The following is a 15,884-nucleotide window of genomic DNA, read 5'->3' as shown; positions in this document are numbered from 1 at the left end:
TACCAGCCGCAAGCAAAGGGTTAAAATTAAAAGAAAATAAGAAATTTATTGAAAAAAGAATTATTGCATTTAGTAAAATATTAAAATTTAGGTTAAATAGGATTACATTTCCAAATTTATTTCCTATTGTTAAATTTCATAAAAGTCCAGTTAAATTTAGGTTTATTGCGTGTGGTACTAATTGTTACAATTCTGAAATTAGTAAAAAGTAATTCCACAAGGTAATTCCTTTTCTGGTGCTTTTGCTAATATTTTTTTGAAGCTAAATTTCTTGAGTATAATGAATTTAAAGCTTTTAGATATAGTGATGATTTGATTTTGTTTCATTGTGATAATTTTAATTTTATTTGTAGTATTTATCCTAAAGATTTGGTTTTGAAAAAAACTAATGAGAATTGCTTAAATGTTGAATATTTAGATTTTAAAATTGATATTGTTGATAAAATAATCAAAATTGGTGTTTCTGATAAAGGGAAAGCTTTTAAATTTAAAGTTATTTTTTTCTGCAACTTTAATACTAATCTGTGTAATAAAATTTTTAAAAATTTAGTTTTTTCACAATTGGTTAGGATTAAAAATATTTGCAATAACGTTGAAAGTTTTCAGGAGGCTGCGAATAATTTAAGTAATAATGATTTTCCTTTTAACTTTTGTAATGTTAATTTTTTGATTCAGAAAATGATTAAAGAATACTAGTTTTTTATTTCTTTTAACAGGGCGCAATTCAAGTCTTAACTGAGCAGCATTAAATTAATTTGTTACATAATCTTCTCTTTTATTTCTCTCTTTTTCAATCTGCGCATTTTAATAGAGGACATTGTTTTCTTTTGTTTTTAATGTTTCCTTTGCATTTAGTTTGCTTGTGAAATCGCTGTTTGACCGGTTTAATGTGAGTTTTTATTTTCTCAAGTTTTTGTTTTAATTTCTTTCTGAATTGGTTTTATGTATTTCTTGTATTTTTTCCTGGACTTATACAAAACCTTCGGGGTGCTGAGAGAGTTACTTTTGGCATTTAATTTTGCCTCTCTCTCAATAGAAAAGGTTTTGTTTTATGGCTTCCGAGGCCGGTACCCGCTGAAGACGTCGGCTTCGGTGATCATATTCTTATTTTTTTTTCCTTCATTTTCTTTATTGCTATATTTATTCTTTCTTTAGAAAATTCTGCTGCTTTTAAGCGCGTTTCTTTCAAAGAATGTTTTGTCAATTTAGAATTAAATATTTTGTATTCTTTTACTATTTAATATATTATCAGTAGTCTTGATAACAATATTGTCATTGGCCTTGATAATAACATTTTTATTCTAATGTGTACATCATTGAAATCAATTATTGTTTTTCTGTTTTTTGAAATCTTAATACCTAAAAAAAGTATTTCTTAACAAATGATTGTTGCGGAAAATTTTGTTCTTAAAAGTGCACATACAAACTGGAATAAGTAAAATATTTTTTTTCCTAATCTAATTTTATAAAAGTAAATGAAAAAAGATAGGTAAGTTTATTGCTATAAATAAAATTACAATATATATTCTTAAACAACCCCATAAGAGAATATTAGAACACTTATTAATACATATTTAGAAAATAAATTAGATTTATAAATTAAAGTGTAGAATAAGGGCATCAATTTAACACTTACCAAATTTACTTATTCAGTTTCTCTTTAAACACTGAAAAACTTCTCCTAATCAATTGAAATTTGTTCTGCAGTTTTATCAGAACTTTTGCACTTTTTCTACCCAAATAATAACGTCATCTATTGAAACATTTTGAATCACTGTGTATGAGGGAGTGATATAAATAAGGATTTTTCTAACTTTTTTGCCAAATAAAAAACCCATTTACAGACCAAAATATTTACTTTGTATATAGAAACAGCACTACAAATGTCAATTTTAAAAAATAAAAGTTGAACAAGAAAGATATAGGTATTTCAGAAAAAATAAGATTTTTTGTATTTGTAGGTGGTCACAATTACATGTAAGTGAATGAGATTTCAAAGGTTTGAAAATTAATCAACGATATTTATTTTAAATACTACTTCAAACTTATAAGATTATGTTGTGAAGACATCTTACCATGTATTGAACAAATAACTTATCATTTTTATTGTTGAAAATCTTACATTATTTTAGTCTATTTACAGAGAATTAGACAGTTAGACAGAGTATTAGACATCAACTTTGTAAGCAGCAGAATTTAGTCTAGAAGCAGAGGTCATTCCGAGCATAGTTTAAAAAGTGTGTTGTTTGCTCTTTAGCTGAAAAATTTCAGAAATGAAGCCTATCTTTCTAAAAAAAAATACTCAATAAACGACGGGCCTTGGAAAAGAAATCAAATGAGTGTGCCTCTGTCAAAATTTGGGGTTTTTATGCTTAAAAAATCCTTTATTTTTCTTAATGGCTACTAGAACTGAAGGCGCTGTGGAGCAGCCTTTACAATGAAAATCAGCTCTGCATATACAATAAGGCGGCCTTTCTACTAGAAATTACTGTACTTAACTCTACCAAACTGACATCTGAGTTGCTATGAAACATACTCTTTTAAGTAAAGCAAAGGATGTGTATCCGCTTTGCTTGTCATATATATGTTATAACAAATAAATTTTGTTAAACTAAGTGTTTCTTCAAAGTATCATTTGGGAATACTAAAATCTTTCTCTCTCATAATCAAAAAGTTATTCTGTGGCAATTGTTAAAATTAAAGAGCTTTGAAAACCTATCATTGGATGTGATGAATATGCGGCAGTATTAAAAAATAATTGAAAAAAAATTTATGAATATTAATAAACATGAAGTTCTTTAACTATTAAACAAGTATTTAAAATTTACTCTTCTTTATAATAAATCTTTTCAACCACAGTTTCTAAGTAAAATATTACATTTTCTAGCTTCTACAACACTGCCAAGTATAATAATTTTTAAAAATCTGTTAATTTTGAATCTATTTTTTGAAATTAATTTTTTTTTTTCCCTTTTTAGTGTGGAAAGAATGTGAATGGAACCCAGATGCAGGTTTGTAACCAATATGCTTAATATTCAGTTTCACTTTTTAGGAGCTATGATCTAATGAATAAGGGCTCTTGAATAAAATTAATGATATTTTAGACACAGGGGAGTAAGAACTACCCACATTTCATAACCATAAAAAGTCTGAAACTAGTTATATCATCATCTTGTTATGAGTATAGTATTAGAAATTACAGTAAAAGCTTGAATGTGTCGAAATCTGTAAAATCCTTATACTTGAGGTGAGCGTCAAAAATTTCAATTTTTAATATTACTTTATATTCCAGGGAAGAGATTAAGTGTCATGCCTCAATAAATAAAAAAATTTCAACTTTATCCTCTGCCTCATATTATTCATTTTATTTTTAAATTTATTGTTTCTGTGCAACCTGATCTTGAGGCAGCTGTATGCTTGAACTTAGCCGTACTGGTTTAGCAATGAAGAATGGAGAGAGTGCTCTTTTCCTACTAAATGCTTGTTTAGATTTGAGTGAAATTTAAGGAGGGGACATTTATTTGTCTCTGTGCGATTGATAGGTTCCTTACAGTTAATTTTCAATTGCTCTGATCAGTCATGTATTTTCAAGATTCAAAATTAAATTCTTTGGGAAATTATTTTATAGATTTTGGCTAGCCAGGCTTTTATTCTATTATTTGAACTGATAGTGAACACATCCACGCTGTAGTTAGAAGAATAAATATAAAGAAAAATTGGAGAGTTTTTTATGACTATAAAGGACAAAAACACTTTAATGATAGATACTGCTAGGAATGCAGATTTTTTTTTAAGGTTTATGTCAGTTTATAGTAATAGTTTTTCGGTTTGTTGCCAAAGAATATACATAGTATGGAAAACGCTTACATCAGTTGGCTTAATGTAAACTGGTTCCCCCAGGCTTGGTGCAGTTCCTATGTATAAAGGAAAAAGCAAGCTTTTGGGGGCACAGCAAAAGTTTTGAAATTTGTTTTTCACCCTCCTCTCCTCCCAACCACTGATGGAGAAGAGTTGAAAAACTTTATCTTTTTATTTATTGGTTTCTTCTGCATCTTTGCACTATTTTCTAATAGTATTGTACTATTAATAAGGATGTTTATTTGAGAATACATTTATATCATCCATGTTTATTAAATCTGCCCATATAGTTAGAGATGGAAAGAATAAAGTGGCAGTTGGCGAAAAACAGCGTACACAACCATACATGTAGAGTTGTCCAACAGCCAGTTCACGGGTGACATACTTCCTGACTGTCACTTTGCATCTTTTATGTATGCTCTGGATATTAGTATCTATGATGCTCTGTTATATCTGAGTATGTTGCTCGCCCTATAAGAGTTGTTTTTCTGACATAGCTACCATACCAAGCAGTTTACTGCATTAGTTACGTATCTGAAGAGCTACACTTCTCCTTTCTATATTCTTTACCACACTCATGTCTATAAGTTAAGGATAATTCAGAATCATACAAAAACTGAACTCTGAAGTAAAACTTTCACCTGTAGAATTAATACACACATCTTCAAGAAAAATATGCAAATTACAAGAAACCACCAGATGACGCCGATGGTACATCACAATGACAAAAATGTAAGAGAGAAGGATATAAAGCATGGTGACGACGAAGTAAAAATGTTTCAATTGTTAAAAAAAATATGTGATTCTCTTTTTAAAAAGATCATTTTATGGTCATTTTACGACATCAATTGGTGTTTGTTGCTGTATCATCAATTGCTTATGCTTTTTACACTAGAAAATTCAATTTTTTTTTGTAATAGGTCCAATTATTAAGAGCCTCTCTGTTATGAGATAGTAGCGTAATAGCTTTTTGCCTTGATGAAATTACATGGAGACAAATATTGTTTTAAACTTCTAAAAAGGAATTAATTGGAAAAAAAATATGTTTATAGTTTTAATTTGACAATTGCATAATATATATAGACAGAAATAAAATACGAACATGTTTTGTAACATCTTTTCTCTGAAATATTTAGTTTTTCAAGTTTAAAATTTAAAGAAGGTTGCATTTTACTAAAATATTGGACGCAAGATACTATTTTTAAGCAGTGTGGGGTTTGAAGAGCCCAGCTCATATTGCATGGTGTTTTCTACACGTGCTGCTCTCTCTTTACCCCATGTTTTTGGGAAATTTTTACTTTGATATTGAGTTATTGCACATACAGTTTTCAGGAATTTTTCACTTTGTGTAGCAATTACTCCTGCAGTGAACACAGTAAATAATGAGAATTAACAGTAAATAGTGAAGACAGTACATGTAGTTATATAAAAATAAACATAAATAGGGAAAAGATAGTAAACATGTGGTTTGAGAAGTAATTAAAACTTAATATTAGAGTGAAAATCATTATACAACACTTTTTACCTTGTCAACTATTTACTAACTTTGAAATTTAAATGTGAATGATAATTTGGAAAACTGACTTTGTCTCACTACTTTAACTAAATACTAACACTAACGTTTGTGCAGTGCATTGCTTTTAACAAAATTTAGATTTTCCTTTTTGTTCTCATCTTTAAATATTTTTTCTTTTCAGAAGGTTCAGAAAATAGAGAGATAAAGATATATCAAGAACGCTAAGAAGATAAGGATGTTTTTTTTTTTTTTTTTTTAANTTTTTTTTTTTTTTTTTGAAAACTTAAGTAAAATTACACTAGTGATATCTGTTAATAGTGGCATTCTGTTCCCTCCTCAAAGATATTTTAAATGTTTTTCGTACTTGTTGTTTTTCTTTTTTTTGTTTTTTTTTTAATATTTTATTTCCAAAGCCTTTCATAAGGTTTTATTTATGTTCAATGCTTTTACTGCAGTACAATATCTTTCAGTATTTTTTTTTTTTTAATATTTGTTTATATTTTTTGTGCCATATTTATATAAATTGGATGTGTTTTATAAAACTCACTGCCTCCTATCGATTTTGAATTACACCTATAACAATTTGTTCATATTTATGGTGGTGTCAACTATTACAGTCTATCCGTATTTAGGATTTTGTCGTCAAGATTGCAGTCATACAGTTGAGCTTTAAAAATAATGGTATTTTAGTAATTATCTGTTTAAAAATAAGTTTTTTTCCTCCTAATAGCTATGAAATTTTGTTGTAATAATTGTTTTGTTGTTTGTAGAAGTTTGTATGCAGCAAATATTTGAAAAAAGTAATACTTTAATGTTACTTTTCTATTTAATGGTAAATTCATGCATAATATTATTGATATTAGGTATGTACCTATATAGAATAAAATTTAAAAACACTTTGAAATTGTGCTAATTTGAATGTAGTTAGTATATACATAGGTATTAAGCTATTAAAGTATTTCTGATTACGGATAGTTAGTTTGAAAAGTTGGCACCTCTGAATTTATTTTATATGTTGAAAATATACATTTCTTGATTTCCAGCTCTTATACTTTTTTATCCTTTCCTTTAGGAAAATAGTAGTCAAAAGAATCTGTTTAGCTGATTTAATCAGTAAAACTATTTTACTATGCTGTTTAGTGATGAGAAATTAGCTAACAAAGTTTGACATTAAATTAGTCTTTTTAAAAAAAATTTCACTGTGTGAAAGAGAACTTAGTTTTGAGCAATTAAGTCAGATACTTTTATTACCTATTGTACCCATTATTATTTTTTAAACAAAAGCAGAGTCAGAAAATGTATGAGTTAAATGGGCTATAAACTTCCTTCTAAAGCAATAATTATGTCCTCTTTTTACTAGTTAAGATTTTTTAAAAAAAAGGTTCATAAGTGATAAATCAGAGATGAAAAACTTATCTAAGTTGTGAATCTAAAAAATATAATGCAGAATCATCGAGAGTAGTGTTATCGAGAAGTATTATTTTGCTTCCATTTAAACATAATATGATTACCTTGCGTATGCATTATATATTCCTTTGCTGACACACACATTATGAAAATTTTTATGTAAGAAAAAGTCCAAACAAATTTGGAATTGGGATTGTAGAAACAATTTATATCAATATATATATATAAATTTTTTTTAAGGGCATCACAGAAAACTGTGTATTAAAAAGAAAAGTCGGAAAAAAATTAACCTGAAAGTAAATTTTTGCTATTATTTAGGCTTTAAAATATGTTGTTAAAATTATTAAGACAGTAACACCAAGTTAGATTTCATTTAAGATTTCCTAAAGAAATTTTTTTTTTTTCAGATTTTCAAAATTTTTCTCCTGTTATTTATACAAATTTTTACAGAATGGCATTTCACGGCAGATGAAATAATCTGTAAATAATGCTTACAATCTGATACTCTGAAAACATAAATTAGTTATTAAGCATGGTTCCAATCAAGTTCACATTAGCACCTAACGAAAAAATAATGCAATATTTTTATATTTCATATTTAATATTTTATATATTTAAGAAGCTTCAGGGCCATTGGTTGTTCAATATATGCTATGGGAGTGTTTCCCAAAGTTTTTTGTTTTATTCTCTTTTTTTGGTAAGATAATTTCCTTTCTGTGATGAATTTTTTGGACTTTATATTATACCAAAGATTGTTGAATTTTATACCAAGCAATCTTAACGGTTTTCCCATAATTTAGGCATACTGTGTAGAACCAATTTTTATACGAATAATTTTTCACAAATTCTTGTAAAATTTGTCAACACCAACTTCAAGAATTCTGTTTTGTACTTCCACTTAAGGAAAACACAGCTATCCATATTTAACTTACTCTCCACTCATTCTTCCGTCAAATTTTTCATCTCCCTGTCTTCCAGTTTGCTCGGTGCATGTCAAGAAACACTTTAACACCTTTTAGGGTGTGTATTTGAATGCCTAATATTTAGCCATGCTGTGTAGCACCAATTTTCATACAAATAATTTTCACAGATTCTTCAAGAATTCTTTTTTTGAACTTCCACTGTAGGAATCCTTAAATACTGCCATCCATTGGTGGCTATAAGTACAATTTAGCGGCATGAACAGAACAGGAGCAGTTTTACCCTTTCTGTTATGAGGGACACTATGTGCCTTGTAATTATCTAGAGTTACCAATAGCTTTCTTTTCTATTTCTCAAGCTGATAGAACTGCATAAAACTCTCCAACCCTTCTTCCATCAAGTTTTGTATCATCCGTGTCTTCCAATTTGCTCGATGCATATCAGGAAACACTTTAGGACGTGTGTTTGAACACTTTTTCCAATAACAACACATGTTTGTAGGTTATGTCAGTATTTGCACACACCATTATCATCAATACATATACTTGTTGAGTTTTTTTTTTCTGTTGTAGCAGCTAATGTCTATCTTTGCACATAACTCTAAAACTTGATATTATATACTTGCTCTGATGAAAAGTCTTCATTGTTTATATCAAAATCTTAGATAAAATTCTCGGCTGCTTTAGTATCAATTTCAGCTCAATTACCCCAAATGGCTGACTGATGTATTTCATGTCTTTTTTTTCCCCCCAAACAATGAGTTCTGAAACTACATTTGTCTTGGATGACCATCTGTTCAATATAAAGCTTTGCTTGAGCCATTAAAAGGGATCCTGTAAATGGTTCTCTTCGCTATGGCGCTGTTGTAACTTGACCATTCAATCATTTCTTTACCTAGGTTATATCTTTCTTGCTGTTCCAGTATACTTTCGATATCCAGGGCTGATTGTGCTCCGGAAAAAATCCGGATTTCCGGATTTTTCGTTAACAGTGATCTGGAAGTTTCCGGAAATCGAAGGTCTAGACCAGGGGTGGCGAACCTTTATGCACCAACGTGCCATTTTTTCTAAAAAATTGTTTAATTAGGTCATAGACGTGCCGTCAAACAATTTTGACTTCGTGATTATTGGGAAAATAATAACACTAAATACTATCAACTCAAAACTCTTTATTTGCTATGAAAAAGAATACATTTCGCAATGTCTCAGTTGCGCGTAATTCAACTTAAAGTAACATCAGTGTGACTTCTGTTGCTGCAGATTAGATGACAAATAACTTATATTAGGTTGTAAGATGTTATTTTAAGCAGGTCTGTTAATTTTTTTTTTGCTAGTTATTTATTGTTAGCTTGTTTTTTTGGTAACTAATTGTTTTTTGGCATTAATTGTAATTTTTTTGTCAATAATTGTTTATTTTTTTATGTTTATTTCTGTGAATTTTAATTTAATTGATAAATTGCTTCAGAGTGAACTTCGTGATCGGTGGCGTGCCCAAAATATTATGTGGCGTGCCATAAATGGCACGCGTGCCATTGGTTCGCCATCCCTGGCCTAGACGTTTCGAAAAATCATTGATCACAGAAGTTTCCGGAAATCAAATTTTCAAAGGTGAAACTTAAAAACACAGTTTATTTTATTTGTTTGTAAGGGTGAGCCAGAGAGATACTTTATAAGCTTATATTCATGATTAATATAAATTTTTTATCAGTAAATAGTTGTTAAACTGAAGAAAGAAAGACATATTTGTAAATTTTAATTCCTTCTCCAGGTATAGGTATGTGTAAATGGTATAGGTATGTGTAAAATTTTTAATATATTTTAAGTAAACTAAGAAATATTGAGAAAAAGGGGAAAAATAACTTGTTTAAATTTTTTTCAATTTAAACTGTTTTTTTTTTTTTTTAACTCAAGAAATTTTCCGGAATTTTGACTTGGGCTCACAATCACCCCTGGATATCTCGTAGTATACTCAATATCTTTCATTGCAAGAGGTGTGTTAAATTAAGAAAAATAATTAGATAGCTTCCCTTTTTCTATGTTTTTCGCAGTTGATTTTACTATTGACTCATCACAAAAGCTTTTGGATATCCAAGTGCCCCTCTTTTTATTCCTTTAGCAATTTCACTTTTTCTTCAGTTGATATTTTTTCCCCACTGACATCACACAACGTAGATAAAATTCAGCAGATCAATAAGAATAACTGAATAAAAATCTCAATACAAATAATGAAATAGGAAAAAGTCAAGGGGACAAATGGGTAGTTTCTATGTAGCAATCTCACTTCATTGACAAATCTGAAAATAAAGAATTTTCAAGAAACTTGTAAAAAGTTACATGCTTTCAAAAAAATTCTGGAAAATTGGCAAAATTAAAGTTGACAAAACTAAAATTGGTCATTATATAAATCATTTGTATTGTTTAGAATCAGTTTATTTAATGAAACACATTCAAGTTATAAAAAACTTACGCATTGAAAGAAATGTACTTTTTCAGGGAGATTTTTAGGATTATAAAATTTGTCAAAACTTCCCATAGTTACGTATAGTTCTCAAAATGCAGAAAAAAAAATTTTCAGTTTACATTGATGTATAATAATTGTTTTTTATCCTGTACTAAAATATTTAAAATAAAAAGTGCAAGGTAGTTGAAAATTCACTAATTGGTGGGTTTTCTCTATAACTTAGCCTTATTGTAACAACTATTCAAATTCCTTTTGCCCAAAAAAGAGTAAACAAGTTCTTAGGATGCATTAATATTTTTGTTGGGACGTTTCTTTCCTATGAAGGAATGTAACAGCATGTTAACCAATCTAATTCTGACATTTTTCCTAGATATATCAAACTGCTCAAAAAATATTTGGTCTTAAGTGTCACAGCCAGCCCGAAATTTGATCCAAATTTCATAGTCATTTTCTGAAGCTCTAATTTTGACTGCAAATAGTGGGTAACTCTAGGTAAATCATCTTTTTATGCGCTCATTATGTATTCTAATAAAATTTTACTTTAATGCTTTTGAAAATCTCAAAAGGTTATAAAAAGTCACGAAAATCAAATAAGCTAATATAATTATTTTTGGACTTAGTGCCTCTCAAAGTTGATTTGTGGTCAAAATCACCACTCTAGTCATTCTCGTATTAATTAAGACACCTTGGTGAAAACATAATAAACACACTGTGCTTTAAAAACAAGCAAATGAAAAGCTTTTCCTAAACTTAAAAAACTAGGTTAGAAAACTGAACTAAGGCAACACATCAAATCACTTTTAGTAAAGATACTTCATTACAGAAATTAGTAACAGGTGGGAAAGCTGACTGTAGAACTAAATTTAAAAAATACTAGCTTTGCAAATTACTGGATTTTTGTCATACAAATATTAATAAGTTTATCTTTTATAATAATAATGATATAGAAAAATAATTAATACTACGTGTTTGAACACTGGTAAAAGTAGAACATGATGCAGGATTTTTTTTTTTTTTAATTATTTTATGTTCCAAACAAAACAAAAAAGTCTCTGCTGTTTTATGTATAAGAAATATTCCAATTTCAGCTAAAATTTTTATAAGTGGCATTTTTTAAGAAAAATTATCCAAATGCCTCTTTTTGAAAAAAAAAATTACCAAGTAACCCTTATATATTGATTTTACGATATCAACTTTTCGGGAACTGCACCACAAAATAATTTTCTCTGCCTATCTAGAAAGCCAGTTTTCATGCACCAAATTTTTTATGAATGACTAATTTAAATGCAGTGTAACGTCCCATATCCGGACGTCCCTTTTCCGGAAGGGTCAAATTCCGGGACACTTTTTAACAATCAAAATAAACAAACATTTCTTCATCTTCCCCACTCTCTTAAAAAAAAAAAGTATTTTGACATGTTTTTTCCTTTCTTAGCTTCTAGTGACCTATGCATTAAACCCATAAATCAACAGAAAAGAGAACAGAAGATCTACCAAGACCGTACCGTTAGTAACGCTCCTCCTCTGGAATGCAGGAAAGGGGGGGGGAGATTTGTTTTCAAAAGAGCACAATTGAGTCCCCTCCCCCCTTCTTTCCTGTGCAGCTGGCTAGTAAAAGAGGCATTTCCTGGAACCTTTTTGATAAAGTGTTAGGGAAAGAAGTACTGTGAAAAAGGGTAAACACAGCAAACGTTAAAGTGGAGGGGGAATCCCCTTTAGTCACACAAGAAAAAATAAAGAGAACCCAATCAGCATGCCACGCCTTTATGCTTGATTGATAGCCAATGACAGGAGAGAAAATAAGAACTTGTCACTTCCCCCCCTTCAACTTGAATGACAAGTAAGAAGGAAATGAATTTTGCTTCTTCACCTACCCACCTTAATGAATGAATGACGGGAATTTCCCCTTCTTGCTTGAAACGTTCTAGTTCAAAATGGCGGAGAGAGCAATTAATATTTTCATAACTGTAAATTTTTTTAGTTTCCTATATTTATTTTTATAATAGCAATAATTATTTTTTTTTAAATATTTTGTTTTTGATTGATTAGATATCATTCTAATACTAAAACATTATTGCCCGAAAAATAATGTTATTTAATTTCTGCTTCTTAGATTCAGATCATTTTAATCTCTGTTTACCTTGGGGGTCTATTATACGGAAAAATCGATTATCCGGACTTCGGAAAGTCCCGCCGATTCCGGATGCGCGACTTTCCACTGTATATATATATATATGTATATATATATATTGTTTTTTTTTCCATTATTTTGAAAACTGCGTTGACATCAGAAGCATCACCTAATCATTTGTAGACATATAACTTCTTTTCTGTGAATATTTTATTAGTTCAAGAGTAACAATAAATAAATAAAAGGTTTCTACAGTTTAAAAGCATGTATAAATTTAAACACTTATGTTCACAATTTTTATTTATCAAAAATTATTTATTACAAAATTTAATAACTTTATGGGTAATTATGACCACTATATCCCTTCTTTAGCTGTACGCTTGTTACCATTTCGTAATATGTTTTGCCATTTTTTTATTTTCTGTAAAAATACACTATAGCTATTTTGTAATAGATTTTTTATTGGAAGATGTATTTTATTGCTACTACTTTCATTCTGCAAAAGTTTATTTTTCTTGTCCCTCAAGATTTAGGAATTATTACTGTATTTTTATATAGAGAGAAGTGGAGTAAACTTATTACCTTATTTTTCATCATACTGGAATGACAGACCATGCAATGCCCTAGCCTTCTTTCCGGATTCTGGACCATTGTTTCTGTTGGTTGCCTTTTTCGTATAGTTGGTTATTTCAAGTCCTCTTTCATTTGTTCCTTCTATCTAGTTTTAGGTCTTATTCTAGATTTTAACCCTCCTGATTTTCTGTCTAATAATCTTTTAACACTTTTTTCCAGAGTCTATTTTCAGGTTATATACAAATCATTGGATTCTTTCTGTTCTTATAATTGTTTCTAAGTTTTGCTCTTTATATTTACCATAATTCTCTTTATTTGTCTTTATTCTCCAATGTTTATCCTCACAAACTAGGTCGAATATCTTCTGTAAAGTTTTCCTTTCTTATATAAATGAATGCGGAATCGCTTTCATAACCTTATTTTCTTTCATTTTCCTGCAATATTTGAAATTTTTCTTTCGGTATAATGAAATAATGAAAAAAAGTTTTTTTTCTTAATAATTTAATGAACTCGATGTCATACAGATTTTAACATTTCAATTTTTTAATTGCAGCATCTCAATGTAATATGATAGGAACGATTGTGCATATTTTGTTAACCCCATCAAAAGATTCCAATTAGTTAATTAAATCTTAAATTCTTTTATTTTGAGAGCGAAGAATGCTAAAAATTTATAATAAAATGGTTGAGGATACAACTTCATAAATTTTAACCTTATAACAATGACTATTTGCTCAAATGGGTGCTCTTTCAACGGTATTTTCTGAAACATTTAGTTCGTTTAAAACAAGTTTATTTTGTCTTTCTCATTGCTGGAAATCTTCAAGGGGCCTTAATACTTTTTTACTTGCCCAAAACTAATACTGCTCATTAAAACTTCTGTTAGAAAATTGTAATTAAAAAACAACCTTTTTTATGTAATTTAAATATGAATTAAATTAGTATTTTTTAACTGCTGCAATAGTATAGTAAAATTTTGTTTTACCTATATAAATATGTAATATATGTGTAAATAGATGCCAAGTAAAAAGTTCATTACTTGATAAATCATGTTGTAGATTAAGTAGACCATTTTGCTCTATTATTATTTAATGAAAACCATATAATTTCTGTCTAAATTCTTTATCCTTTGACTAAAGAAATAAAATGCATGCGCTACTTGTAAGCTGTTGAGGTTGTTATTTTCTATTATGATTCTGAAATTGTGTCGTTTCTGTATGATAATGAATGAAGTCATTATAAATTGTGTGCATGTCTGATAGAACAGCCAAATCTGCTTAGTTCAAATACAGTGAAAACTTGACTATCTGGAATGCTTAGAAATAGTCAAGTTCTGGATACTTAAGCACAGAAATTCTCAATTTATGACACTGCCTTGTTTTGGGGAAGAAATGAAACAATAAAATTAGTGCTTATCGAATATTATATGTGTTATTTTTAATGTAGATTTTAAAATTGTAAGATTGGGAAAAAATTACAAAAGAGGAATATATATAAAAATTGTACCTTTTTTTTTTAAATTTAACACTGAAATTCTCCATGTATCATATTACTAGAAAAAATGTTGCATCATAATAAAATTTCAATAAAATAAAAAAAAGGTATATCAGCTTATTGGAAAATATAACAATGAAGATAACATGAAAAAAAACTACAGTCAATGCTGGGTATAATGACCTTTGTGCTCCAAACAAAAATGGACATTATAATGTGAGGTTGCTATATTGTGAGTACATAAAATTAGTGCAAATATTTACTTATGTTTTATATGTACTGGACTTATTTTGACAAAAACATGCCACACTTTAAATAGAATTATGAAACTAAGAAATGCGCATTTTTTATGTCGATAAACTAGAAGCATTATTTAATATTGCAAAAAAATTTTACCTAGTCATTCACTACTTTTTTTAGATTTTGAAATAATTCTTCACAGGAATAATGTCAATTATTCCTGTCAATGTAATTGGAACACTTTATTCTTTTGTTTTTAGAATAACATCACAATTGAAAACAAAGTCTATTTTGAAATCTTGAATAATTTAGCAATTCTTAATTTTGATATTATTCTTCTATCGTCTTCCTTTAAAAAAAAATTAATTTCCGTTCTAAGCATCTAGCGTTGAACTGTTTACCAACAACCATTTTTGCTAAATAAAATAGAAAGGGTTGCACAAATGGGAGGTCATACTAAAGAGGGTAGACTGTATAATAGTTCATAAAAATTTTATGCATAAATAACATACTGAAAATGTTTTTATTAAAAATATCTTTCCACTTCCATTCTTCGTTTAATGTTTTTTTTTTCCTTTCTATTAAATACGATTGATTTTCCTTTCCAATTTGAAGATAGTGTTTTAATGCTATTCTTATCTGAATATCTGTACTGCTAAAAAAAAGGAGAAAGTTCATCGTATCCTCTGCTTACTTTTTTTATATATTTTATTCTTGACATTTTATTTTACTAAATATTCTTTTATTACATAAATGTCATGTAACCAATAACAAAACCTTTCTATAAAAATATTGACATTAATTATTATTTATTTGTTATTTTATTTCTATTTATTTTTCATGCAAGATAGTGATTGTATGGTAATTAATTTAATTCAAAAAAATCTTTAAATAGGAGAACACTGTAACAGACTATCCCAGTAATTTCTCTATTTTTTATGTTATTAGCAATTCAACTGTTCATTTTTCTGCCATTCTTTCTCCTCTTCTCAGAGGCAAGTCAAGTGTATCTTTTCCGTGCAACCTGATTTTAATGCAGCTGCAGTATGCTTGAAATTGTACGGTCTTAATTTCGAGATGAGGGCGGGGTTATTTTTTCCATGCAAAATACTTATTTTAGGAAGGGGGCATTTATTTGTTTTGGTGTGGTTGATTAGTACTTTGCAGAATTTTCAATGTTCCATATAATCTTTCGTAAAAAAAAAAAAAATAGATTTCTAAAGTCTTTCTGATTAATCAAATTCCAGATAATTTGGTTTTTACTGTCAAGATTTGGTTTAAAAT

At 28.7% G+C, this 15,884-nt stretch overlaps 1 protein-coding gene across 5 annotated transcripts in view; it reads left to right on the top strand.

The window, feature by feature from the left end:
• LOC107446506 (uncharacterized) overlaps window positions 1-7,054 on the top strand; it is a 38,673-nt gene extending 31,619 nt beyond the window's left edge. For 4 of the 5 annotated variants that reach the window (XM_016061177.3, XM_016061178.3, XM_016061180.3 and 1 more), the window contains 2 exons: window positions 2,979-3,011; window positions 5,556-7,054. In XM_016061177.3, the coding sequence (XP_015916663.1) occupies window positions 2,979-3,011; window positions 5,556-5,599 (77 nt within the window). In that variant the 3' untranslated portion in view covers window positions 5,600-7,054. The remainder of the gene's footprint in view (window positions 1-2,978; window positions 3,012-5,555) is intronic. The other variant, XM_016061181.3, reaches the window with a different exon arrangement.
• The last annotated feature ends 8,830 nt before the right edge of the window (window positions 7,055-15,884 follow it).

Source organism: Parasteatoda tepidariorum, chromosome X2 (assembly GCF_043381705.1).
Source record: "Parasteatoda tepidariorum isolate YZ-2023 chromosome X2, CAS_Ptep_4.0, whole genome shotgun sequence".
NCBI classification, from domain to species: Eukaryota; Metazoa; Arthropoda; class Arachnida; order Araneae; family Theridiidae; genus Parasteatoda; species Parasteatoda tepidariorum.
This window is presented reverse-complemented; position numbering and strand designations above follow the sequence as displayed.